Source organism: Manis javanica, chromosome 1 (genome assembly GCF_040802235.1).
Source record: "Manis javanica isolate MJ-LG chromosome 1, MJ_LKY, whole genome shotgun sequence".
Taxonomy (NCBI): Eukaryota; Metazoa; Chordata; class Mammalia; order Pholidota; family Manidae; genus Manis; species Manis javanica.
In genome coordinates this window covers 21053924-21079847 of record NC_133156.1, presented here as the reverse complement: position 1 = coordinate 21079847, position 25924 = coordinate 21053924, and the positions used below count along the sequence as shown (strand labels likewise).

At 42.2% G+C, this 25924-nt stretch overlaps 1 protein-coding gene across 1 annotated transcript in view; it reads right to left on the bottom strand.

The window, feature by feature from the left end:
* FREM2 (FRAS1 related extracellular matrix 2) overlaps positions 1–25924 on the bottom strand; it is a 138791-nt gene that overhangs the window by 107396 nt on the left and 5471 nt on the right. Inside the window, exon 2 of the mRNA XM_037012052.2 lies at positions 20904–20993. Within this exon, the coding sequence (XP_036867947.2) occupies positions 20904–20993 (90 nt within the window). The remainder of the gene's footprint in view (positions 1–20903; positions 20994–25924) is intronic.

The window sequence follows — 25924 nt, the reverse complement described above, 5'->3', positions numbered from 1 at the left end:
CCACTGAATCACATGCTTGACACTCATGACGGACACCTCAGTTCCACCCGACTACAGCAGAACTTTCCATTTCTCCCAGATGACACACCCCACGTAAGCAAACCCCCTTGACATTCACCCAACTACTTGAGCTGATCCAGCGTTCCAAAGATCTGCAAAAATGAATTAGATTAATTCCCTTAGTCGTTGAAAAACCTCCCATGAGAGTCAATACTTTAGGTGGAATCCAGACTTTAAGGGGGAAATGGCTCTGAATGGTCAGGCCTCTGCTTAGTTCCCCGCTTTCCCTCGGCCCTTCGCTGTCGTTACACGCGTCTCCTCTCAGCTCTTCTCCACCTCAAGCCATGGAACGAATGACCCGCCCTGGTCCTGGAAGGGCCGCCCTTCCTTCACACCTGGCCGGTGCTGACTCATCTATTAGGCCTCGGCCCAAACACAGCTTAATGAGAGCCTTCTCCAGCCGTGACTCAGAGACTTAAGTGCCCCTACATTTACCCACTTTTTCATTATTTCTCATCTCACCAACATGTGCTACCTTTTATTTTTTAGACCACTCATCATGATCTGAACCCACTTAAAATTCCTACCTATTGCTTGTTTTTCCTGTGTGCGTGAGTATTCTAAAGGCAGGGGTTCCCACTGTTCTAAACCCTTCACTTAGTATTGGACTGACACAAAATTGTTAGATAATGAACAGGTAATTAATGAATAAATGAATAATAAATGAATGTGTGCATATGCATTCCCATTTGTACACCCAAATCCCTGTTTGTGGCTTATAAAACATAGGCTGGGGATTACGTACACGTAGGGAAAAGGGAAGTTCCACGGCCAGGATCCTCACCTGATACCCGCTGTGTATGTGCAAGGAGGTGACAGGTTGCCCGCTACGCAGCCACGTGCTTGCATACCTGCTGGCACTAAGTCATCACTGCCGGTATTGCGGTAAAAAGAGTTCTGCCTGGTGCTAGAGGCAGAGCCTAGTGAAGAGAGCAGAGGCTGGGAGCCGAGGCAGAGGCTGAGATGGGCTTGCTGCCTGTGGAGGCGGATGGGATGCTAGCGCCTGACCCGCCACCAAGAGAATAAAGCTGGGTATGTGCCCCTTTTCACCTGCGACTTTCCATTGTCGTATTTCAGTTTCACTGACTCCCTAGTGAACTTGCCTGGGGCTGAAACCCTCAGGCAGTCCAGTACAAATCTCCAAAAGTTCTGGTTAGAACTTCACCCTTTCTTTCCTTCTCTAAAAAGCATACTTCAAAACAAGTATAATTTACATTTAAAATTTTCCATTCTGGAGCATGATTCCTTTATCCCCATTAATATACCTGACTACAGGCATTGGGCCTGTCACCCAGGTATGTCCCTCAAAGCACTTGCTGGTTCGTGGATGGGCATGTGATCTCAGCTGGTACAATTTAAGGCGAATCTCCGATTTTAATGAAAGCTATTACATTACAACAAAGGGCTCCTCCCCACTGGTCCTGACCTGATTGAGAAGGGATGTGTATGGAACTGCTCAAGAAATATTAGCTGTTACTGAAATTCTCTTCAGCGCATAGTGAGGGGACAATTACACCACACCTCACACACAGAAAGGAGCCTAAAAATACGTTCCACATATTTCTTAGCCCAAAGTTCTTCCTCCCGACCCCTCAGCGCAATTCCCCAAGTTAACAGGGGAAATTGTCTTTATGTAAGTAGAGGCAGAGAAAAGATTCTACATGCATAATTTAAGTTAGTATTTTCAAAAACTTCTTATCACATTTGACAAAGTGAAAAATGTGTGCATGGGTTAGCTGCTCTAAATAGTGTTACTGTGTGCCAGACACAGATATTAACTCATTTAAGATGAGTAAGTTGACTGTGGCACACCCCACACGCAGCTCCTGCTGGATTTTAAATACTTCAAAGCTTAGATTTTCAATATTCAGCTACAATTTTCTGCAAACCTCTTCAACAGATTGTCAGAAGTGAGCAATATAAAGTACTCAAAACCTTGCATTTGACATTAACTCTCGTTCGTAGAATGAATCTCTGAGGTCAAGTGGGCAGGCAGTAGGATGGAAAAAACACCAGGAGAGATACACGCTGCTTGGTTATCTTTACATCATCTCGCTAGAACAGACACGTTCTCAAAACGTGCTTCCCAGGTCAGGAACACTGGCGGTGCCTGAGCCCCACCCACCCCAGGCCTACTGAATCAGACGCTTCGGGGTGGGGCACCCTCATCTGTTCCAGCAAGCCCTCCGGACTATTTTGATGTGCGCTATAATTGAGAACCACTGCTTAAGCAACACAGACTTAGCTTAGTCAGTTAAATAAGTATTAAAAAAAAGAAAAGACGTCATGATTCCAGGAAGGATTTTTGAACCAACTACCTTTAAGTCAGTGTTGCTCAGTCTTAGCTGCATATAGAAATTACATGAGAGGTGAAAAGAAAAAGATCGATGCTTGAGCTCTCCCTCCAGAGATTCGTAGTCCTGGCAGAGGCTTGGGTTGAGGGGGTTTTAAAAAGTCTGTAAGTTATGAAGTTAATGCTTTCTTTTCCTGCAGCATCACGATTTGCTGATACCTTGCTGCTTGAATATGCATCGCCTGGCCAACCACTCTTTCGTATAAAATTGGTTTGGAGGCTGCCTTTTGGGTCAGTAGCAGCAGGTGCCATCTCTGACACACGCGTCTGGTCTGCCCAGATGATGGGACTGCCCGGCATTAAGGATTAGCTGTCGCTGTCGCACGACACACGCAGCGCCGGCTACGCGGCTGTGCGGTAGGACTTGCTTCTCCCACTCCCAGGGGCTTACTCGGCCCCCCAGACCCAACGCCCTCCCTCCAGCTCCTGGCCTCCTCCGAGACACCTCCTTCGCTGGGGTTGCTCCTTCTCACCTTCCCAAATGTCTCTCTCTTCGTTTCTCCCTTTCCTCTGCTATCTTGTCAGTTTGTCTACCTTCCCTCAAACTCTAGCAGCGTCTGGGAGCAATTTCAATATACTGTCAGCCAACAATCATTGGTTTCTTCTGGACCTAACAAACACATGGTTATTGCAATAGTCACAGCACCTCTTTTCATCAAAAGCCATCAAAAGCCATGATCAGAAATATCGCTGAATACATCCACTTTCGAGGATAGCCTGAACCAAGTAACATCTGCACCGAAGATGGTAATAATTCATCTTGGAAACAGGCCTCCTTCTTTGGAACCTGCCAGGTACCTTAACATTCCCTCCTCATTTGAGAGGCCCCAAGTGGTCTGCATCCAGTCTTTCTCTCTCTTTTGAGCTCGATGGCTCCTTGGTCATTTTACCTCATAAAGTATTTGCAAAACACTTTGCAAGGACTTGCACAAAATCAGCATCTCCAACTGGCAATTTATGTGAACTCTCAGCCCCTTAGGCTATGGCTGCAAACCTACCCCTACCTTGGTCCAACTCAGGCTCTGAAGTGCAGCCTGGTACGTGCAACATTCCAGGTACCTAGTTTCATAGGGCATGAGTCAGATAACTTTTTCTTTAATTTATTTGCATTACTTGTGGTCTGAATTTATAAACCTAGGAGTGTGCCTGTCAGGTTCTACCCCGGATGACAGACAGGATTAGAATGTGCTAGAGCATGTGTCGGTCCTATAGCTTCAAGCAGTGCAGCTTGCACAGAGTAAGAATTCAATGAAACGTGGTCCCACTGAATGGGCTGCATTTAGTGCCAATCTCTGTAGACAAGCCTCCATCTCCATTCAGTTGATAGTGAGCCAGTTGGTTTCCTTTAGATTTAAACTGTCAAGTATCAACAAGATGGTAGTAAATAAAGATTAAGAATACATCAAAGAAAAGTCACAACGCTGCGTGCACATGGCTCATATTCCTAAGGAAGGAATGGGGACTGGCTTTGGGCTAAATGATGTAATAGGCCAGAAAGAAAATTGGCATCATTCCATGTCCCCTTTAATGACCTTCTTTATTCCCCTTTTTCTCTTACTTCCTGCCCTGAAATGTTCCTTGTCTCGTCAATAAGCTGTTGGTAGGTCTTCTCCTGAGGACCTGTAATGTGTGAATTTTACTTGGGGATTCTCGATTACCTTTGCCTATGCACCTCAAAGAAACTATTTCTAATGATGGAATTTAAGGTATTATGGAAGAGAGCAGCTCAGATAGTCTCACAGAGGAGGAGGTATCTTGAGCCCCTTGAATTTCACCAACATGTGGGCAAACCTGGACTTAACTCATCACTCGGCTTATTTCTTGTAAAAAGGAGGCCGCGGGCAGGCAGAGTAATGGTTCTCCAAGGACACTCATGTCCTAGTCCCTGGGGTCTGTGGCCGTTAGCTAATGTGGTGAAGGGAGTTAACACTGCATATGAGCTACAGCTGTTGTTGAGCTAACTGTGAGGTGGGGAGATTTTCTTGGGTTTTCTGCACGAGCCCAGTGAAATCACAAGAGCCCTTTGAAGTAGAAGATCTATGCAGGTCAGCGCTCGAGAGATTTCTGAAGATGCCAGCCACACTGCTGGCTCTGATGGTGGGAGGAAGGCACCAGGAGTCGAGAAACGCAGGCAACCTCTAAGAGCTGGAAAAGGCAAGAAAACGGATTCTCTACAGCTTCCAAAGGGACACCCTGCCCACACCTTGATTTTGGCTCAGGCAGCCCTGCTTTAGAACTCTGACCTCTAAACTCTAAGACAATCCTGTGTTGTTTTCAGTCCCTAGGTTTGTGGTGATATGCTATAGCAGCAATGAGAAATTAATACAGTGACTCTAAGGAATTTATTTTAATTCTTGGAGTCTCACTTTCTCCCTAAATAAAATGGGACAATACAAATCGCTGACTGCTCTTACAATCATACAGTGAGTTAGCTTGGGTAAATGGCTTGTCACAAAGGAAGTATTGAATACACACTGTTCCCCACCTTATTTATTGCTGGCTCACTACTGACCTGCCATCATAAATCTTGCAGTGATTGTACATTAAAAACTGACAGTATGCAATTAACAAGTAATTATCTCATAGATTGCATGGATGTATTAAATGTATTAATGTAATCTTTTATAGTGAAGGAAAGGGAGAGAAAGAAGCTGCTAGAGTAAGATTTTGCCATTAGCAAATACTAAAGAAACTCTGTTTATGTATAGCTTATCACTGGAGGATATAAAATGACTTCTGAGCTAGTAGATGCTCTGAATAAGCATGCTAGGAATTCAAAGTTCAAAAGGTCATTATAAACCATACTTTCCTTCCATTAATATTAAAAAGGGAAAGGAATGCTGAAGGGCCCCTCTGTCTCCTCAGCTCTTCGAAGCAGCGAGAATGTAGCTTGGTTCCACCTGTTCGCAGAGGAAGAGAGAATACACATGGATCCAGAAATATCTTTTTGTTCCTGGAGTAGGGGTGCCATAATCAGCAATGTTAATTGCATTAAAGTTATTTCATAGCTCATTCCTTAACATAAACTTTTAAAAAAATGTCTGCAACTGTTTAAGATAAAGCATAGGTTATAATTATACAGCAGGACACAAAGTGATCATTAAAAACGACCGTAGATCTACATTTGTTCTCTAGGAAGATGTTCAGAATACACTATGAAATGTGAAAGCTGGTGTGCAGACTAGTATATGCTGCATGCGGCCCCTGAGACGTGTGACGTGGAGAGACGCACAGCTAAGTGGCGATCGCGACTCTCCACTTGGTGAGTTGAAGATTCACATGACTTTCAGCTACGTATTCACTAACTCTCCCACAATGAGCATGTATTTGTGTTAAAAAAAAAAACCATGAGTAAATCCTGTTAATGAAAACTCACTGTAATAGTCTTTCAGGTGGTCAAGTAGGAATGTCAAGGAAAAGCTCTTATTTCTTTCATGTATCCAGATAAGGACTCAACCATCTTTGTCTGAAAGGTCACTTTCTCAAGTGAGGGTTGAATCATAGGAACTTAGAATTAATGTCGAATCCGGTCTCATCCCATGTAAACATCAGCTTTAACACCCTCAGCAATGGCCATTCAGTCCTGACCTGAGAACTTCCGAAGGCAGGAAGATTCCTATGACGTGGCAGCTCTCTTTCACTCAGGAGGCATCTCACCGCCAGCCACACCGTATCTTCCTTTTACTGTCAGACTTTGGCCATGGTTCCAACTTTAAGATATTGAAAGCCATTTACAATAAGAGCTCTCTTTACCAGGATGCACACCATTGGGAACAAATAAAGAAGGCATCTGCTTCAAAACTGAGTGTGTCTATGTGTGTGTGTGCACACGTGTGTATGCAAGCATGTGTGTGCACGAGTGCATCTGTGCACTGGGAGGACAAGAAAGGGCAGTGTGATTCCTCAACCAACAGGGTGGAGATAGGGATGCGGAAAGGGGAGGAAGAAGTAAGATACGATAGAAGGTCTGGGCTGACAACAGGCTGTGCTGACGTTATGGAACCGCAGAGACGAGTCCCAGTGGTGTCAGGGGTACAGGAGCAGCTGGGAGCAGGCAGATAAGAATTTTGCTTATGCATCTGCTCTCAGATGAAATCAGCCAAGTACACTGCACCAGCTGCTGGTGGGATGGGCCCAGGAAAGCGGGCAAAGCTGGTAGCCCAGGAAAGGTAGCCGACCTTCGAGAAGGTCTTTGTCATGAGCAGAAAAAGCAAGTGTCCAAAGACTCCAACCAGGAGGAATTTATTTCTAGGTTTCTTAAGGACTCTTTCGCCCCACTTAGGCAGGATATGAAACTAGGGAAAAGGTCGCATCTCCCTGTTGTCCCCTTCAACTATTCTAGAAGAAATCGTTGGCTCTCTTGTAAATAACCGTCTTAAATCAACAACATAGTAAATCTTGATTTACTATGTTAACTTTGGAATGCAAAAGTTCTAAGCACAAATTATTTCAAGTAAGAATTTTATATTCACGTAGCACTTTATAGTTTAGAACAAATTATCATTGATCATACTTAATTTAAGCTTAGGTTAAGGTTAAATAAATTCTTTAATGCAAAAATTATTTTTATGCATATGGGGGCAACTGGAGATGAGAAAAATTAAGGAATTTGACCAAAATGTCAGGTAATAAATGATTAGGTAGGATGTAAACATGTTCTCTGGGCTGTAGGTCCTGAATCCTCTCTATAATGCCATGGATCTTGAAATAGGAATGTCTCTAAGCCAATTAATAGGGGCATTATGGACTTTTAAATTGCACTATTTTGTGAAAAACAGATGCCTTCAACTAAAAAAGAACACCTTGGCTCATTAGAAGTGATTGCTGGCATATTAAACACGTGACTAGGATCTAGAAACAAAGCATTAGCTACTAGGCTTATTGGAGATCAGACCTTCCTGTAGATCCCCCGTGCTGTGTCCGGGTGTCAGGAGGACTCCGAGGTAGGCAGTGAGGACTGCACACATCCTCTGCCCCTGGATGCGTCCTACTGAGCCCTCTTGCTTTATCTAGAGAAGGATTCTGCTTTGTATTTATTGGCAATAGCAAAGGGACCCAGCCTGCCTCTCACCCACCCTCCCCATGTTTTGCTCACAGGGAAAGCATTGCCACGTGTGATGGGGTTTCTGGGTGCAGGTTTCCTCCCTTTATGGGATTGGTCTCTGTCTCTCTCATGGAAGCCCTTTCACAAGCAGGTTTCAGTAAACATGGCTTCAACATTTTAGAGATGAGGCTGTAAGAGCTGTCCTGAAACCCACAAAGATAACCTTTGAACACATACTTGACCAATCTCACACCTTTCAGCATTAAAGACAGAATTGAATGTTTTTGACCAATAAGGGAACCTTCACTTGCAGGAGCATCTGATAATTATATGTCTGATCTGATTGTAAATGAGTTTCTTACAGCCTCCTTGCCCTATGGACACATCTCTTAACCCATATCCTAATTTCATTCCCACCACCTACGGACATGAGGCCCAGTACTTCACTCACCAGAAATGTTTACTGAGCAAGCTCACTCACTTGGGCGTATTACCGACTGGCCGCCATGTACACGGCCCCGTGCTGGGCGCTGCTCGAGGCCCAGGTACGGCTGTGACAGGGCCGCTGCCGCACAGTCAGAATCACAGCACAGCAGCTACGAGGCCGGTGGCTCAGGATAGATTCTGTGAGTCGTGCAGACAGTTTCTCAACAGAGGCCACAGAGGCCCGTTTTAGGCTGGACGGCTCTGCTGTGGGAGGCCGTCCTGTCCGCTGAAGGATGTTTAGGAGCATCTGGCATCTCTACCCAGGCGGGTGAGTCAAAAATGTCTGTAGACATTGTCAAATATCCTCGAGGGGACGGGTCCCTGCAGGCGAGGGCCACTGGCAGAGACAGAGGGGGGCTGGTTTGGGATAGAGAGACCTGACAAGTCTCTTAGGATTGAAGGCTTACAAGGGGTGCTTTAATGGTAAGTAGAGAAACATGAAATCACACTTTAAAAGGGTATCACGTGAATAAATTGTTGACTTGTGATGTTATAATTAGGTGTAGTGGTGAGAAGTCCATCTGAGGGAGGATCTAGGTAAACAAGGGGACGGTAAGAGAGATGGGTCAGAGCCATCGGCCTAGCTGGGCCTTCAGCACACACAGGAGGCTAGTAAGCATATGGCACAAGCCAGTCAGTAGAAAAAGGCAGAAAATTGAAAGTTCTGAGCAGCTGAGTGATCAAAAGAAAGGTGTTGCAGCCAAGGAAAGAGGCGTTGATGACACAGTGCCCCTCACGGATCCGCTACATTGCGCGACTGACTGTGATTTCCCCGGGTCTCTGTGCCATTGCTGGAGACTGCTGTTAGAATGATGTCCATGTTTACAGATGAGGACACAAACGTGTAAATGACTTAAACCTGAACAAACGCTTCAGGGACGGATGCTGCTCCGTGAGCAGGCAGCCCAGCTGGAGCGGGGCCTCAGCTTCCCGCGCCCACCACTGCTCCCATTACATCCTCACGCAGGGCCTTCCTCCGTGAAGCCTTTTGTTCAAGAGGAGCTGGACTGGAAAGAGCAGATGAGTTAGAAAGCTACTAGACGAAGTGGGTAACGCAGGGTGACGGGCGGGCGGCACCCTGGATGCCTGAGAGAAGGCATCAAATGAGATTGTGCAAATAAAGGATAGCAGGTTCTGAGGACGAACGAGGTGGATGATGGGGGAGGAAGGTTAAAAGATGTCTAGATGATCGAGAGAACAGCCGTATCCTTAAAAGGACGACGGAAGAATCGGGTCTGACGTGGTCACTGTGAATGCCCCAATCAAGTTATTATCTAGGAATAATTCAGAATATCAGAAAATATTTTCAGACTTTTTAAATATGATTGCTTAAGAGGCCAATTTTTGGAACAAGTAGGAAAAGGGGACTGACTTATTAAAGTGCAACACTCGTTGCCAAAGGGAGACACACTAGGATCACCCCCATGAAGAGTGTGTTTATGTATGTGAGTGTGTGTGTGTGTGTGTGTGTGTGTGCGCGCGCGCGCGCACACCTACCTACCTCAAGTAACTGATGGGATAAAAATCGAAATGCATGCAAAATGTTTTCTGAATTCTAATTAATAAAGATACTAAGTGATCTTTAAAATATTAGATGGGGGTCTTTATGGCTCTATTATCCTTGGGGAAGAAATAAGAATATGGCAGAACCTATATTAAAGTATCTTGTCAATTCAAAGGAGCCTTCCTTATGTGTTCAATTGCATCTACTACTCACAATAAAAAAAAAATATGTGGGCCAAGTAACACAGTCACCACGGACTAAGCAACCACCTACCAAGGCAGAACCGTGTTTTTCTGAAGTATCTCAAGTGAGTGCTTAACCACAGCCTGCGTGTACCCTGCACGCTCCCAGCCTCCCCTATTTCATCTAATTCCTTAACTCTGGGGCTCAGAAATTCACCAAGTAAGCCATTATATTTAAAGCTATTTGTGGTCACGATAAATGTTTGTGAATAGTAATAACAAAGTGTCAAATGCTCCTTTTAATCCATGTTTTATAATTACATGGACTCAATTTTTTTCATAGAAAGCCATTTTCATAGAAAAAAAAATGCCTTGAAAAACTCTTAAGATGATTTTCAATATTGTAGTCAGTACTAAGATTGCTTTTAAAACTATCTGTACACGAATATAATAAACTGGTCACTTGATCCACACATCCAAACTTTAGAAAAATTCTACTTAAAAGACGATCTCTTCTCCTAAATCTCAAAATTAAATATTATATATAGTATCTATAATTCTAAAGACTCCAAAATGGATGGTCTCACCATATTCACTAGGTACATTTATAAAGTGACCATTTAATCAAGCAGGTGAAAATAGACTCATAAAGATGGACATCTTAAAAAATGCTTTGTTTTTAGGTGTTTTTAGTTTATCACATCATTTTACAATGTTACTTAGAAAACTTCCAGCGTAAAGAGCCTTGCTCATCTACTTTATCACTTACATGTCATTTTTCTCCCAAATTAAGTGAGACAGATATGTTATTTAATCGGCTTTGTACCTTTTCTCGTGGATGTTGCCTTTTATCACATACATACTTAGAATGGAGATGGGGCTGGCGGTTGTCTTGGCTTTGTCAAAGCGATGTAGTGAAGGTGGGAGTGAAGTGAATCTATTCCAGCAGGAGTATAACCTCATTCCATGCTCAACGGCGCCTGGAACATGCATCACTAACAGTCAGCATGTTTATTATGACAATTAAGTCAAAGAAACTGCAGCATCTAAGTGCTGAAATGTCTAAAAACCAGATCTCTAAGCTGGAAACACACCCAGATGCCTATGTGCAGGAGGAGAAACTCCCTTTGATAATAAGAAAGACAAAGAGCTTGACGTTCCCGTGAAAGTCAAGGAAAGCACATTGGGGATGCTTATGTATATACACACCTATGTGTGTTTGAAAGATGTCCAGAAGGAAACGCAAACTTTTGCTTCTTTTACATCTTTTAAAAACTGGTAAGACCATTCTATTTTCCTTTAGATTCGTCTCTTGACTTTTGAAGTTAATCCACATGCAACTTTAAGAGGAAATGGAAACCAGAAGTGATTTATGTTCCCCGTTTATTCATGACTTCACTCCACAAATACTTGCTGATGTCCTACTAGCTGCCATGCAGAGACGGAGCTCTGGACGAGGAGGCGTGAATATGAAAAAGCAGGGAGAAGCTCTAGAAACGCACATGCGTGTCCGGGGCTCCCGGACAAGGCGGTATGTTCCTCGCCAGAATGCTGGCGGTTAAAGCGGCGGATGTGTCGCGCTGACCAACGGGGAGACAGAAAGGGAAACAGAAAGAGTGTTCAAAACTCTCTCAGGGCCGGGATTCAAGCCCCAGGGGCCGAAGGAGCGGACACGGCTAACCGAGACGTCACACGGCCACCCACGGGCCCTGGGGGATGACGTCCCACCTTTTTACACTTTGCATTCTAGTGAATGCTTTTTATGATTTTCATGTATAAATGAGTCTTACATATTTTATAAGACTTGGGAATAACTGGAATGTAACTGATTCAGCTCAGGAAAAGCTGAGAGTAGAGTTGGCACTGTGAGACAGAATCACTGATGTTAAGGGCAGTTTTCTAGCAGTCGGGGTTACAAGTCACTCAATAAACAACCAGTCCAAGGGCAGAGTTACTAGAAGGCTCCATCCCATGTCGAATCTCCGCCCGGGAGGTATACCTAAGCCTGCGAAAGCTGCTTTCAATAAAGGGTGACATCCGAGTAAAAGCTTTTTAATTATCAGTGATTTGATGAGTGATTTGTACTGTGACATTACACTTGTTAGCACTTCTATAAAAAATATGTAGGTATATGCCTAGTATATTAACAGCCTTACACATTTTACTGTATATGAATTATTTGTGCGCCACTTATATCACTTGGTAAGCCATTTCAATGTATATACACATATACACCTTTATGTGGTTGTACACATAACTTTACAGTTAGCATGATTTCTTACATAACTATTATTCAGATCCCTATTTTGAATGTCGTTCCTGGCTACAAATAGGAGTGGCTATGGGAACACAAAGGAGGTGCTGTCTGATGCTAAGAACAAGGTTGGAAGAAGCCAGGGAGAAAACGCACCATTTGTACCGAATGTTTTGCAGAGGCCGTGGGGACCGACATTCAGGAAGAAAGGGGACGTTTGGGCAGGAGGGCAGGAATCAGCGCGGCAGGCGTGACGCGTGGGGACGCCGAGTAGGCTGTGCAGCTCAGTAGCCCGGCCAGCTTGTACGTACATGGAGAAGGGTCTGAGTTTTATCTTGGGCCCGGCAAGCGACCCCACTGAGAGGTGGAAAACAAAGACGGCATCTGATTGCACTTCAGAAAATTAACTGTAGTAGCAGAGAGGAAGACAAGAAGTTTTTAAAAAGGAATTTAAAAATCACGCTTGTATTGGTAGGTAACTATGGAAACGGCACAGCGGGATCAGAGGGGAAAGCGGCAAGAGACAAAGCAATCCATTAGGGGCGACGTGTTAGAAAAATTTTAGTTTTTCACTCAATGAACATTTTCTCAGCATCTGTATGAAGAGAGGAGAGGAGAGGTGAGGAGAGAAAACCAGGGAGCAAAGCTCTGGAAACGCTCACAGACGTAGCCTCACATCAGCAGCGGGCACCTGCACAGACATTACCAGGCAGCAGGAACTGTGCTGCATGAATGATCCTATTTCCACAAATTATCTTACTTAATCTTCAAAAGAGCCCTATTAGCTGGCTTACTATTATTGTCCCATTTTTCAAATGAAAGTGAGGCTAAGAAAGGCTCAGTCACTTGGCTCAGGGTCACAACACCAATTACTGCAAAGCCCAGAACCTCGCTTTGCTCCAGTTCTGACTCCAAAGGCTGCGGCGGAAGCGCAGATAAGCAGCCCAGGCAGCTGGCCTTCCCGTGCACACATTCCAAAGAGGTAAGACCGCCCATGACATGTCCGAAATGACCTCTTCATTTCTTCCCTTAAGCCCTTCCCATGCTCCTCAGGTCTTCACCGTCTCAGTGAACGACCCCAAACTCTCCACGGGCCAAGAACCCCAGAATCATGCTTAAAATTTCCTTTCCCTTTTCCCACGAGCTGGTCCATCAGGCAGCCCTGTAGACGGAGATCACATGCAGCCTGTCTGTGCTCTTCTCCCCACAGCACGTCTGTCTCACTGCATCGGCCCCCCTATTTGCCCTGAGCTGCTTCCCCCCGATTCTCTACAGCTGCAAGAGTTGTCTTCGCACGACAAATCGGAACAAGCTACTCCCGGGCTCTAGAAGGATCTGGGGTCTCCCTTTCCCTGAGAGCAGAGCCTCAGCACCGCGCTGGGTCTCTGGGGCTCTGCGCACAGCGCTCCCGTCTCCCTCCCCGGCGCCTTGCACTGCTCCCCGCTTTGCTAGCTGAGGTCCAGCTGTCCCGGCCACCCGAACACACAGCTTGCTGCCCCCACACAGCCGCTCCCGCCGCCTGAAGCATTTCTTCCTCCCTTCGTCCCAAGACAGCTTCATTTCATCCTCAATTGAAGTTTAAATAGCACCATTCAGAGTTCTTCCCTGAGACTTGCATCTCTACCCTAAACTTGGTCACTTCCATACACTTTTAAACAAAGTATAAATGTTCATTTTTCTACCATTTCATCATCTGTACTGGTCAGAACCTCAGGTCTAAGATCATGGCTATTATGTTCTTTGTTATTTTCCCAGAACCCAGTAGACACCTGAAACATACGGGTGCTCCAAAAAGTTGTTGACTAGTTCAATAAATAAATGAACAAGGAATCTTTTTAGTAATAGAAACTCTGACCCTTCCCTTACGTCGCATTTTTGTTTTCTGATGTATTCTCCCAGGTTTTAGCAAATATAGAATTATACCAATTACAACTGTGTCCTGGACCATTGAATGCCACCTCCAATTCTCCCAGCCACACACAGTAAACTTAAAGAGCTATAATAGGATATTATTGTTATGTAATATATGCCACAAATCAATATTTGATTTGAAATTATGGCATTTTAAATGGCCTAGGAAAGATCTGCTTAGTTTTTAAAAGGTAACTACAGTTGTTTTGAGAGTAAATAGAGAATCAAGCTAAACCTCTGGAAATGTGACTAATAAGGACTGACATTTACCAAAATTTTTAGCACTTTAAGAAAAGTTTTTTCTAAACTAAAACCACTGAAAATAGCATATCCATATTATCCATATGATATATAATTTTGGAATGAAACTAAGAATAATAACAGACAATTTAGTTTACACACTTCCATTTAAAAGGTACAATCTCTTTCATGGACATAGTTCTGGTACCTTATAGAGTCGTGCTTTTAAAGACAAGGATCTGGCACACACAGACCTCGATGACCTGAACAGTTCTGCAGCCCTCACTGAAAAAAGGTAGGCTGAACAGCATTTAGCCATTGTAGGCAACACCCCTTCCCAGGATCTGCATTCTAGTGTATCTGGTGCTCTCCTACAGATTAAAAATATTTGGTTCGGCGCCTGATGTGACTTCACCATTTTATTATAACTCCTTGAGGTAATAATATCTTTACCCTGGTTCCCATGTCACCAGCAATCAATTTTATTGCCAAGCATGCTTGCTTTTTTCTGTAAGCTGAATATGCTTATATAATCTTTTAATGCTTGTACTCAAACCTTGTTTTCCAACACAGTGTTCTTATTTCTGTTTTTGCAATCCTTGCCGTAACTCCAAGCTAATTATCGATAATGACTTTGCCTTAAGGCCCAAAGTCAAAGGTTACCTTCAAGCAAAGACTTGTGCTTTTCCTAGTCAGAACAAAGGGCGCCTTCTCCCTGTGTCTGACGACTCACTTGTTAAATATGGAATAAAAATCTGAAATCCTCGTCCTTAACCGACAGTCCGTGTACCGAAGTGACTTTGCAGCTTCTTCTATTATGTCAAATTGCTATTTATAGCTTTCAGTGGCATAGGAATGAAGGATCTTGGCAGATGGAAAACTGGGCAGCGAAAGGCAGTCAAAGAGAGAGACAACAGATGTCTGGCTGGGGACCGGATACGTCATAAAGGCCAACACACGTGTCGTGTCTGACGCCCCAGTCTCCGTGCCAAAACCAGGAGGCAGAACCCTCAGACTGTGTGGCCGCGTCATGGGAGAGGTCAGATGAGGAGGCTGCAACCAGTTTTGATCCTGGAGAAAAAGCGAACTCCTATTCAGCAAATCCTGCCACCTGATCCCATATCCGAATTCTTAGATATCTTGGATCTGATGTTGAGGCCTTGAGCTTAGAACAAACCAACCAGAAACTAATAAAAACGTTTTAAATATAAACATTTAAATATAAAAACACATAAAAATATGTTCCATTAGGAACAGGATAAAAGAATACATGTTTTTTCCATCTCACAAATGTTTTAATGAGGACTGAGGCTCTCTTATGCTTCTCTACCTGTCTTAATGTTGCGTCATCACTTGAGGCCAAAAAATCGGAGTGACTAAACATACTTAAGATAGTGCTGCTGACTTTAATATTTCAGTGATTTATTGAAAAATGTCTATTTCCCATTAAACTTTACAACTGTATGATGGCTTACATAGTATACTGACAACTTTCTTTTTCTGAAAACAATTCTTTAAGAATAACGGCTTCAAATTGGTGGTTCCTGTGAATCTCTTCAATCTAAGTACATTTCCCTAAAGGTTTGAAAGGAATGTTCACAGCGATCACTTAGCTGGTTTCTCGTGTTTAAAATTGTGAAAGCCTGGCTGAAAATTTTTCTTGGTGCCACAGGGATTTAAATTAATGCTAGGATAAAAGAATGTTCTAAAAGAATGCAAAGGGCCCACTGGGGATTATTTATAGGAGTTTTTCTCAGAATGCTATTTAATTGATCCTCAGATAAAAAGGAGCTTCTTTGTCCCATGTATCTAATCATTCATTTCATGATTCGTTAAACTTAAGCCACATGTCCGACCCTGGGCAGGCACTGTGGTGCAAGGATCAGTGACACCCTTCTTGATTTGAAGGCTTCCTTCTCTACTAATGGAGCTTCTCCCATTAGCAAATGATCAGAACACAGCATCCTTGCTGTTTGTAAAGCTGAGGCTAGAAGCACAGAGAAGAGCGCGGCTTTGCCACGTGACGTGGGGAGCCACTGTAGATGGGAAATGAGGTTTGCGCCTGGAGTTGAAGAGTGATTGACAGTCCTTAGGGTGGAGGGTGGGACATCCCTACGGTAGTTGTGTGGGGCTGGCTTTCACACCACAATAAAGAACTAGGGGAGCTCCTTAAAGAGAAAACTGAAAGGGGACAGGGGAAGTTTCCTGTTAGAATGCTTTACAGGAAAATTAGAGAGCTGAAGGCTGAGAAGGAGTCAGATAAAAATACGTTCGATTAGGAAAGGATAAAAGAATGCATGCTTTTTCCATCTCTCACAATTCCAGAGTACCAGGTCTGGGATTAGAATTCACAGAGGCAGCTGTCAAAGGAGGGTGTGCTTTCTAGCTGTGGACAATCATTATATCGAGTTACTGTTATGATGACGTAAAGGTTGAAAACAGAAAGAAATGGAAGACAGTTTATTTAGCTGCATCCCCAGGTGTTTGCTACATACACTCAGATACACAAGCTCCTTCACCAATAATGGGGGCACATTTCCTAACTTCAGAATTTGACGTAATAGATTGTAACTATGAATTCACATATGTCAATTGGCCCCAGAATACCTGGATGGATGGCCTGTTGTGATATAATATTTTCATGTTCTCCACTGATATTCCGGTAGTAAACATTTAAAATGATTACTGTTTAATTACTCAATGGTCATTTGAAGAGTTACAGTATTATAGACTTTATAATTATAAACTGTAAGGGCTGCATAATATTTTGTTATGTTGACGCTATCACTAAAAAGCTTTTTTAATTTTACTGAGTATTCAGAATAACTTCCAGGTTTGCTAGTTTTTTTTGCAAGGCGACATATGTATTCCTACAAGTCGCTGCTTCCGTCGAGCCAAGTCTCAAGTGGATTCTTACCGCCTCCGTGACTGCAGCTTCATGACAGACAGATTTTTCTTCCAAAGCATTTTCTTGGTCTACAGTTTCACAAATAGCATGGGAGTCTCCTGTTCCATTATCATGTCTGTAATTCCCTTTAACTTAATTGATCAAATAAGCATAAGATGGTATCTTAAGATTGATGTGATCTGTGTTCATTCGAACTTTAGAAAGAATAAATATATTTCCGCAGGTAGTTGAGGAATTACAGTATGACCCTGGGAAAGAATACTGCAAACTTTAGGTCACAATAGTGACCTTTAAATGTTCTAAAATAAAAATTCACACGCCAGGAAATGCAGATTTTTCTATCAGCAGATTCTATTCTGAATTCATTCTCATCTATTAAACATCCCTAAAAACTTATCCGGAAAACCCAGAAAAGGTTGAACTTCTGCCCCTTCCCCAAAGCCTATTCTGAGTAAGTGTCAAAGTTACTGTGTAGGGGGAGGAGTCTGGGATTCAGACCCGCCTCTAGTTATGCAACTTGCGGAAGATCAGGTACCTATTTGTAGGACTCAGTTTCCTCAGCTGCCAAACAGGAATAGGAATGTTTTTGTTTTTACCAAACTCACAGGGATGCTATGAGGGCAAAACTGCATAAATAATAACGATCATATTCAAGGTTTAAGATCTAACTGAAAGAACCGTAAGGTGTAAGAATCTATGTGTGTGTGTGCATGTGTGCATGTGTGTGTGTGTGTGTACAACCAGTATTTATTAAGTCCAAACACAGAACCCCTGAGGTGAAAATCCTGACATTTTCTATCCTGTGAATAGCGCATTCTTTTGCCTTGTCATTTGGTAATAGCCCCAAAGCCCTAAGAAAACTAGACAGTCACAACTGTGTCCTAAGCTTTGCAAGTGATGGGCGGTCCTGATCCATCACGACGTCATAACGGAAGAATTCTGTAGCAAGCAGTTCGTATGACAGCATCACTAAACCTGCAACAGGAGATTTTTGCTTTCCATTTTCCTCCATCTCTTCTCCCATTCTTGACTCCTGAATTAAAAGTTATATTTTATTTTTTGGTTATTCAAGGATTATGTTTGCTTCAGAAATGTCCTTAAGAGAGTCACTGTCCTAAAACCAATCTTGTTGATTTGAAGAAAGTGAATTTAGTGGATTAGAAAGAGAATTTGGGAGAAGGGCGTTCTTAATTTCATGCCGTGTGCCTTGACTTGCTTCCAACATGCAAAACACTGGAAGCGTATATTTCATGGGGATGGCTTATGGATACACTTGCTGCACTGCACACACTACATGATAATAAGTCACTACAGTTGAATTCGGCAGCCAGACCCACTGGTCCAGAAAGTCTGTCATCACCTAGATGGGAGGACTAAGTACCCTTGAGAGACCTCTGTTACTTCTTGGGAGAGTGGTTACGTTTGGGGTAGTTACCTGGCTTCTCTGATACCTTGGTTCCTGCAGCTGAAAAGTAAGAACAATGCTTGTTCATAGGACTCCAGTTAGGAGTAACTCCTGCCATAATTCCTGAGAGGTGTCAAAAGATATCACAAATGTGTCTTCATAAACATGTACTCAATTATGTAAAACTGACATTTTTAAATTGTAAGATTTTGAAATACAGTCTATAATACTAACTCTTCCCGAAAGTGTATTTTGATTAAAATTATTGACTGAATCACCACCCTACGCATAGTTGAGTAAAAAACATCAAAATTCTTAGTTTAATATATTTTTATAAAAAGAAAGGCTATCTTTACTTTTTTTTTTAAGCACAAATATTATATCTATATTATATCTTTACTTTTTCCTTTAACCACAAATGTTATAAATATGTTTCTACTTCTGTTAGCAAAGTACCTCACATTACACAGAGGGCATTTCCTTCTAGATAGTCTGTAAGTTTAAACATTTGTACTTCATCTTCAAATGTTAGAGTATTTTACAAAACAATGCAGAATTCCTGAAAAACAGTAAGTATCAGATTAAGTTTGAAATTCACATGTGACATTTTATCTTTTAAACTGGCAAGGCCTCTGTGCTTATTCTGCTGTCAAAGGGCAGTTTTCTTGCATGGGGGGAACTAAGTTAAATTCTGTCCCCAAAACAGTTCACCGGAATCTGCCTGAGCCTCATAAATCAGGCCATGTCAGTGGGGAAGAGAAAGGGAAAGAACAATATCTCAGGAATTTTTCTTCCCATGTGAAACTCTAGCTCTGAAAAAGCTCCTGAGATGATTAAGTTCCTATTTCTATAAACAATCTTTAGAGGCTTAGCCACATTTTTTAGTAAATCCAAAAATAAACCCAGTTTCTTCAGCTGGTCACTCCTCACTCAATATTTTGAAATATGATACCACATAATGTTTTCCAAAGTTTGAATACAAATCAAAATTTTAAAGTAAATGCTACCTTTCCACCCAGCTAAGGAAAAAGTGAAGAATAGTAGAATGTTTACATAAACAATGAGAAAAAAAGCAAAATGTAAGAAAGATAATGACTATAATGTTTTATAACCATTGGATTTCAAAATAGTTTGTGATTTTGAAGAAAAGAATACTTTTGCTACTGAGGTTTACTCAGTCATTCTAAGAGATAAATATGGTGCCATTCTAAAAGATATGCCAACAGTGTAGTCCTCAACTTTTGATATACTACACAGATTTGAATTCTTTCAGAGTTTTACTGTATTTACTGACAATAGAATTTCTCATTTGAGCAGCAAGATTCCACAAGCAGATTATTTTTTTAATGAGTTGGCTTCCTGCTTAGAACTTGGTTCCATACTAACATTTTTTTAACCAATATGTAGAATATTAAACTGATTTGCCTACTATAATAATAAAGGCATTACATTTATTAAACTTCTGACTTAAAGCTATTAAGCATGACTTCAAATCCCATGGCTGAATCCAAGTCAACACACGTGCCTCACTGGCATGCACTCAACAGATGTCATTTTTCAGAGCTGTGATCGTATTATGTCCAACGGTATTTTAAACAAATGCAATTTAATGCCTCAAGAAATATGAAGGGGAAGCATGCAATCTTTCTGAGATAGATGACATAATAGTATGCTGTTTATAAAAAGTGTCGTAAGGAGACAGGTGACTGAATCTGAATTTTCTCTCGTCTCTCTCTCCTCTCACACACATGTCCGCTACTTCCCGTGTCCTGTTCACATAACGTACACACCTCCCAAAGTCCATTTGCTTCTCCTGAGCAGGAGAGAACCAAAACATCTTCATGGTCAGTCTAGAAGTGGCCAGCTTTTCTCCCAGGCCAGCAGACTTGGAAGAGAGCTGAGACTTGTCATTGGGCCATGACAGCAATATCTGGAGGGGACCTAGCTCACAAGTCAGTGACTACCTGCAATATGCTCCAAGCTTCACCAAGGAAAACCGTGGCTAGGCTAAGTCACACAATCTCCAAACCTAAGAAACACACTGACCCTGACATTGGCGAAACAACACGTACTTTCGGTCAGCCCTGATGTCCTGGTGAATGGCGCATATTACCCACCAGCAGTAGTCCGCAGGACCTGCGTGTAAATTAGAAAATGGCACTCCCCTTGGGGTGGACACGCCCGGGTAGAAACGTGGTTCGCAAGCGGAGCTGGGCTGATGCCAACACCCTTTCGTCACTGTCAGCAGGCAGCTTTGTGAGGAGCATCATCTGACCAACTGGACCTGGGGATCCTATTTGTACAGATCTTGAGTGCTTTACAAATCATAAGAAAAAAATAATAGAATCTGAGCACTTATCTACAGCCATTGCAGACTAGCATTGTGTCCGATTGAGAAGGTAAGATTTTCTATAGCAAATACCATATTCCCTCCATATAAATTCAGGTGATCATAAAATGATACTTGGTACAGTTTCTATCATGATCAAGCTGTCAAAGAGCAACCCACAAAAAATCGCTCCCCTTGCTTATACTAGTAGGTGAGTGCATACTTACCACCATCTTCAACTGTAAAATGGAACATATCACTTGTGGCGTTTGCCCCATCTCTTAAAACATAGCATATTTTCGTGTCATCAATGTCAGCTAGAAAATAACCAAAGAACAAGATGATTAACTACTCGGGCAAATGTGGGGACTCATTTCTTACAGTAGGTCCTATCAGTCTGTCCTTTTCTGTAACCATTTAGTCTCCTTCTCCTGTTTTAGTCTCCTTCTCCTATGGGAAACAGTGCTTTTATTTCTCATACCTCTAAGCCCTCTGATTTCAGCTGACCCATGGAAATCTGATCCCTTCCACAGAGAGAATGCAAGGGTTAGGTTATAATAATAGCAAGGTGTTGCCCTTCTCCATGGTAGCTGCATGTCGAACACTAAAGAAGTGGCTGTCTAAGAATGTCAGACTCCATGACAGGTGGAAAGGGAGATATTTTGAGGTGTGGCAGATTCCCTGGCTCTGCTGAAATCACACTCCTTTCCTCTGTAGGACTAGCTCTAGGAGGAAGAACTTGCCCACCCACTTAGGCTTACTTTTTTTACCTCTTGTGGTACAGGAGGCCGTTTTTAAGTTCTCCAAAGTTTGCAAGGAAAATTCAAGGTTTTTTTATTAATCCAAAGATTGGAAACAATTATTGTGACCCAGTGTCAGATAGAACTTAGAACAGAAAACCTCCAATGAAAGCTGAAACCTTTTATTTGTAGGGAAAAATTATCCTTCCTAGTTTTGCCATTAAATTCACCGGCATGGTTTTCAGTATTGACCAACATAAATTTTAAAAATCTGTTCATCGGTTTTGCCAGTTCCTCTCCTGAAAGGTGCCACACACACAACACAATAAGACAAATATTCTGCTCTGTGCTGTTCACAACGGACCACTGTTTGTTCTGAGCCTGTAGTTATTTCTGTGGCTGGAAAAATTCAAGGCCACAGTCAAAACTAGCTTCAACAAAGGCACGGAACAGTTATTGGTCTCATGTGTGCTCTAGGGTTTTGCTATCTCCTGAGAGTCCTGCTAAGTTCGTTCTCTGTAGTTTAAAGGCATTATACGTTAGACCTGATTTTATGGAAGGATGCTCTTAAGGTAGTCAAGGTATTAGAACCAATAGCCTACAGACGTGAAGCGCGCACGCCATGTTGGCTTCTACTGTTTTGGAAGGTGATTTGCTAACGAAAGACATCTGAGGCGGGGAACGTCAGATGTGACACCATGAAGCTTTCTTGCTGATAAAGGTACTCAGAGGAGCCGCAAGCTGGATGCTTGCTCCCCCTCAGCATTTCATTTCTAGCTCGTTGCTGTCATTCCCCAACGTCTACCTAGTGCCATTTTCATCTTTCTGCACAGCTATCTTTCTTGCAAGATTGAAAATGTCTGTTTTTTTTCCCCCATCTTACGTTCCCATGGTCCTTTGCTCAGGGTCTAATATTCAGTAGAGGCTCACATGCCTCTTCATTCATAATGGAAGAGCCTGACGCTGTGGTGGGGCGCACCTGCCGCTCTACCTTGGCGTGTGCGGTGTTTCTGCAGGAACGAGCAGGGAAGTCCGCACAGCCCTTTACTGTTCACTCTTCCAGCTCTGGACTCTCACAGACATTAATTTATCTGAAAGGAGTCAAGTGAACTGTGCTCAGACTGCAGTCTTTAGCCCAAGGGCAAAATCCTCCAGACATGAGAGGGGAAGACCCTTTTCAACAGTCCCATTCCTTCTTTAGTTTTATAAGAAAATCTCAAGGCTCTATTATGATTTTTTAAAAAAACTTCTTTAGTACACCCAAGGTCTTTGTCAATGTTTCCTTCAGCAAAATTATACATTTAGATGATTAGTCCACTGAAATCAATCACCGTCTCAAAACTGATTTTAAGAAATTTTTCTTACGTAAAGAGCACATGAACGCAATTCTATAACACCCACGTGTCAGGTATTTTTCTCTCCAAGCTCAAGCAGCAATATTGATTAGTTAGAACAAATTAAAACCCTTTTCATTTTCTTTATGACATTGTAAACAATTCATGGTTCAAAATAGGGACATTAAAAAAAATCCCGATTAAGTAAAGACTTTGATCATGACACTGTTATTCCTCTGAAAATAAAATAAACATATTATAAATACATATAAATGCTTGCTTCTTAAGACACAGAAGTATTAGGAAGAAAAAAACCTACTAGCCACAATGTTACCTTCTTGAAGTAATCATCTAACCACCGGATTTTCTTCCAATAGCTAAACATGCCTCAAGTCTATTTCAGTCATTCCACCTTACTTATTTATTCTAAGCTCATGGACATACCTGGTGACCACATATTCTTGGGGGAAATTTCTGAAAGTGATTTATAAATTAACTGGCACAGGATATATTGTGAACTGACTGTAAAGAAAAACATCCAGGTACTAGAGACAAGTGACGCAGCCCTGGGGTCTCCGGAAGGAGGCGACTTTGAAGTAACTAACTTCCTGTTTTTGCCTAACTCTACCTTGTTCACTTTTCCTAATAATGAAATTTAGTAAGTTTTGGAAATGAATTAATTTTTCCCCCCAGGGACCATTTAGCTGATCAAGTTGGGAATCACTTCTATGGCCACGTGTGCTCATTGGGACTCAACTCCATACATTGAACAACCCATCAACATACAGCTCAGCCTATTTCTTTGTGGTACAACAAAAGTAAGAATAAACAGAAATACAGATGAAGAGGCCGCGGCACCCTCCTAGCCTGCTTGCACCCCCCCAGGCTGGAAGAGCAGCTCTTTTACAGTGATTAGATAAGTGAGTGGAAATGGGGAAGGCTCTGGCCTCAAGGGATTCAACAGACTGTTGCGTGATGAGGTACCTATAGTTTCCCTAGTCGGTGTTCTGGTTATTATTGGAATGTGATCATTTCTCTTACAAAGGTGATCTTCAAAATGTATCTTCACTCTTTACAAGAAGCTTAGACTACTCTATATCCTCAAGGGGCTATGAACAGTGATCCTGGTGAGGCCCAGCCCCTGAGGGATGGGGCAACAGCCTGTAAACAAATAGCATAATTTGGGGTTGAACATTTAAGTAATAACACTCCAGTATTTTGAGCTTAGTCCATAGAATTTAAATTAAATCATCGGCCTATCTTCATCTAAAAATTCCTTTTTAAAAAAATCTTTAAAATCAGATTCTTTTTAAGTCAGAGGAGTGATCTGAAGCCACATTTGTCTATTTGCTCACTTTCCATGAAAATAAACCCGTCTAAGATTGCATGGCATCTCTGTCCTCAGAAAGCCTTTGCACAAAAGTTTCCTGCCAGCCTGCATGACTCTTGGCACTCTGAGGCTTTCCTGTCCCTGTAGGCCCTAGGATGTATTCAGGCTTCCAGCCAAGAATGAGGAGGTTGGAGTGTGGGGCTATTTGCAGCGTCTACAACAGAGAAGCAGTCGCGTTCACACCACACTTGGCAACAGCCACTTTCATTAAAGCATTGGTTATCTGAGTATAACACCGTTGCAGGAAAAAAAACTGGGATGCCCTCCATTTCAGGGGTTCGACTCCATCTCAGCCCACATAGGACAGCTCTAGTTTCCATTCCGGTAAGGTGAAGATTTTCATGAAAACAACCCAAAGCGCTTTGGAACGAAGCTCGCACTTTCGGGAGAACAGAGCCCTAACTCTCAAGCCAGCACATTAAATAGGCTCCTCCCTCGGTCACTCTGCAGAGGTCACCTGCTCTTCCTGTCCTGGGCTGTACTCGCACAAAGATAATTCAAAACGCTTTAGCCTCAAGAATGCAGATGCTTGAAGCAACTGGTGTTTGTTGGGCCTGAAACCAGGCAAAGAGATTTGAAATAAGGAAATAATTGCCTCCTACTAGTCTACTGTTAATCCTCTTAACATATCTTCAGGTGCTTAATAAAGTGGATGCCTATTTTGGTGGACATATTTTCTATATATGTTATTAAGTATGTTTTCTTGTTTTGTATCATAGTAACATACCTTTACATATAACTCTAGACAGATGCTTACCTCTTACATCTTTAGATAGGTGTTTACCTAAGTCATGAAACACTGTCAAAGAATGATAAAATCTACAAGGCTCCTACCAACGGTAACAGTATTAGAACAACGCTCTCAGAAATTAATCAAAGCAATAGGAATGTGAAAGCTCAGTTTGAATGGGAGGTGGAGATGATAACAATAGGAAAACACAGACTTCAGAAAGCACCTCCTTCTTGCATCTACCTACCACTTCAGCAGTTTATTAAAAATAAAAATAATAGAGAAATGTGGTATCCACATATAAATCAAGTATAAAAATCAAACGAATATTCATATTTGAACTGTTTATAGTTCATAATGCGAAAGTTCAAAACCGAAAGTTTCTGTGATAACTGCCCTTGCACTGTTCACCATGTAAGAACTTATTCACTATGTAAGAATTTGTTCTCCATGTAAGAACTTGTTTGTTATGCTTCAGAAGATTGGAGACTGATGAAAATTAGGCTTGGGGTGGCTTAATGATTATACATTGAGCATTGAGTCCCCTATACAGAATTTTATTGTTGTTAACAACCATTTGATCAATAAATAGGAGAGATGCCCTCACAAAAAAAACAAAAAACAAAAAAAAAAGTACACACTTCCAATTGTAAAATAAATAAGTAACTGGGATGTAATGTATAGCAAAAGGAATATAGTCAAAATATTGTAACAACTTGGTATGGTGATAGCTGGTACCTAGAATCATCATGTATATAAATGTGCAATCACTGTGTTGTACACCTGAAACTAATGTAATACTGTGTGTCGACTACCCTTCAATAAAAAATAATTATCTAAAAAAAAAAAAGAAAGCACCTCTTTCCCTCAGGTGCAGGTGCGTCTCATGGACCACCTGCGGCACCCAGAACAGGCTGCTCCACAGGCAGGTGGGAGAACAAGGCACAGCTGGGGGCCAGCTTCCGTTTTAACCCACCAAAGTCTGACTTCTGCTGAGGCAGCGTACTTTGCCATTATCAAGAGACACTGATACACTCTCTTTAACGAAGGTCAC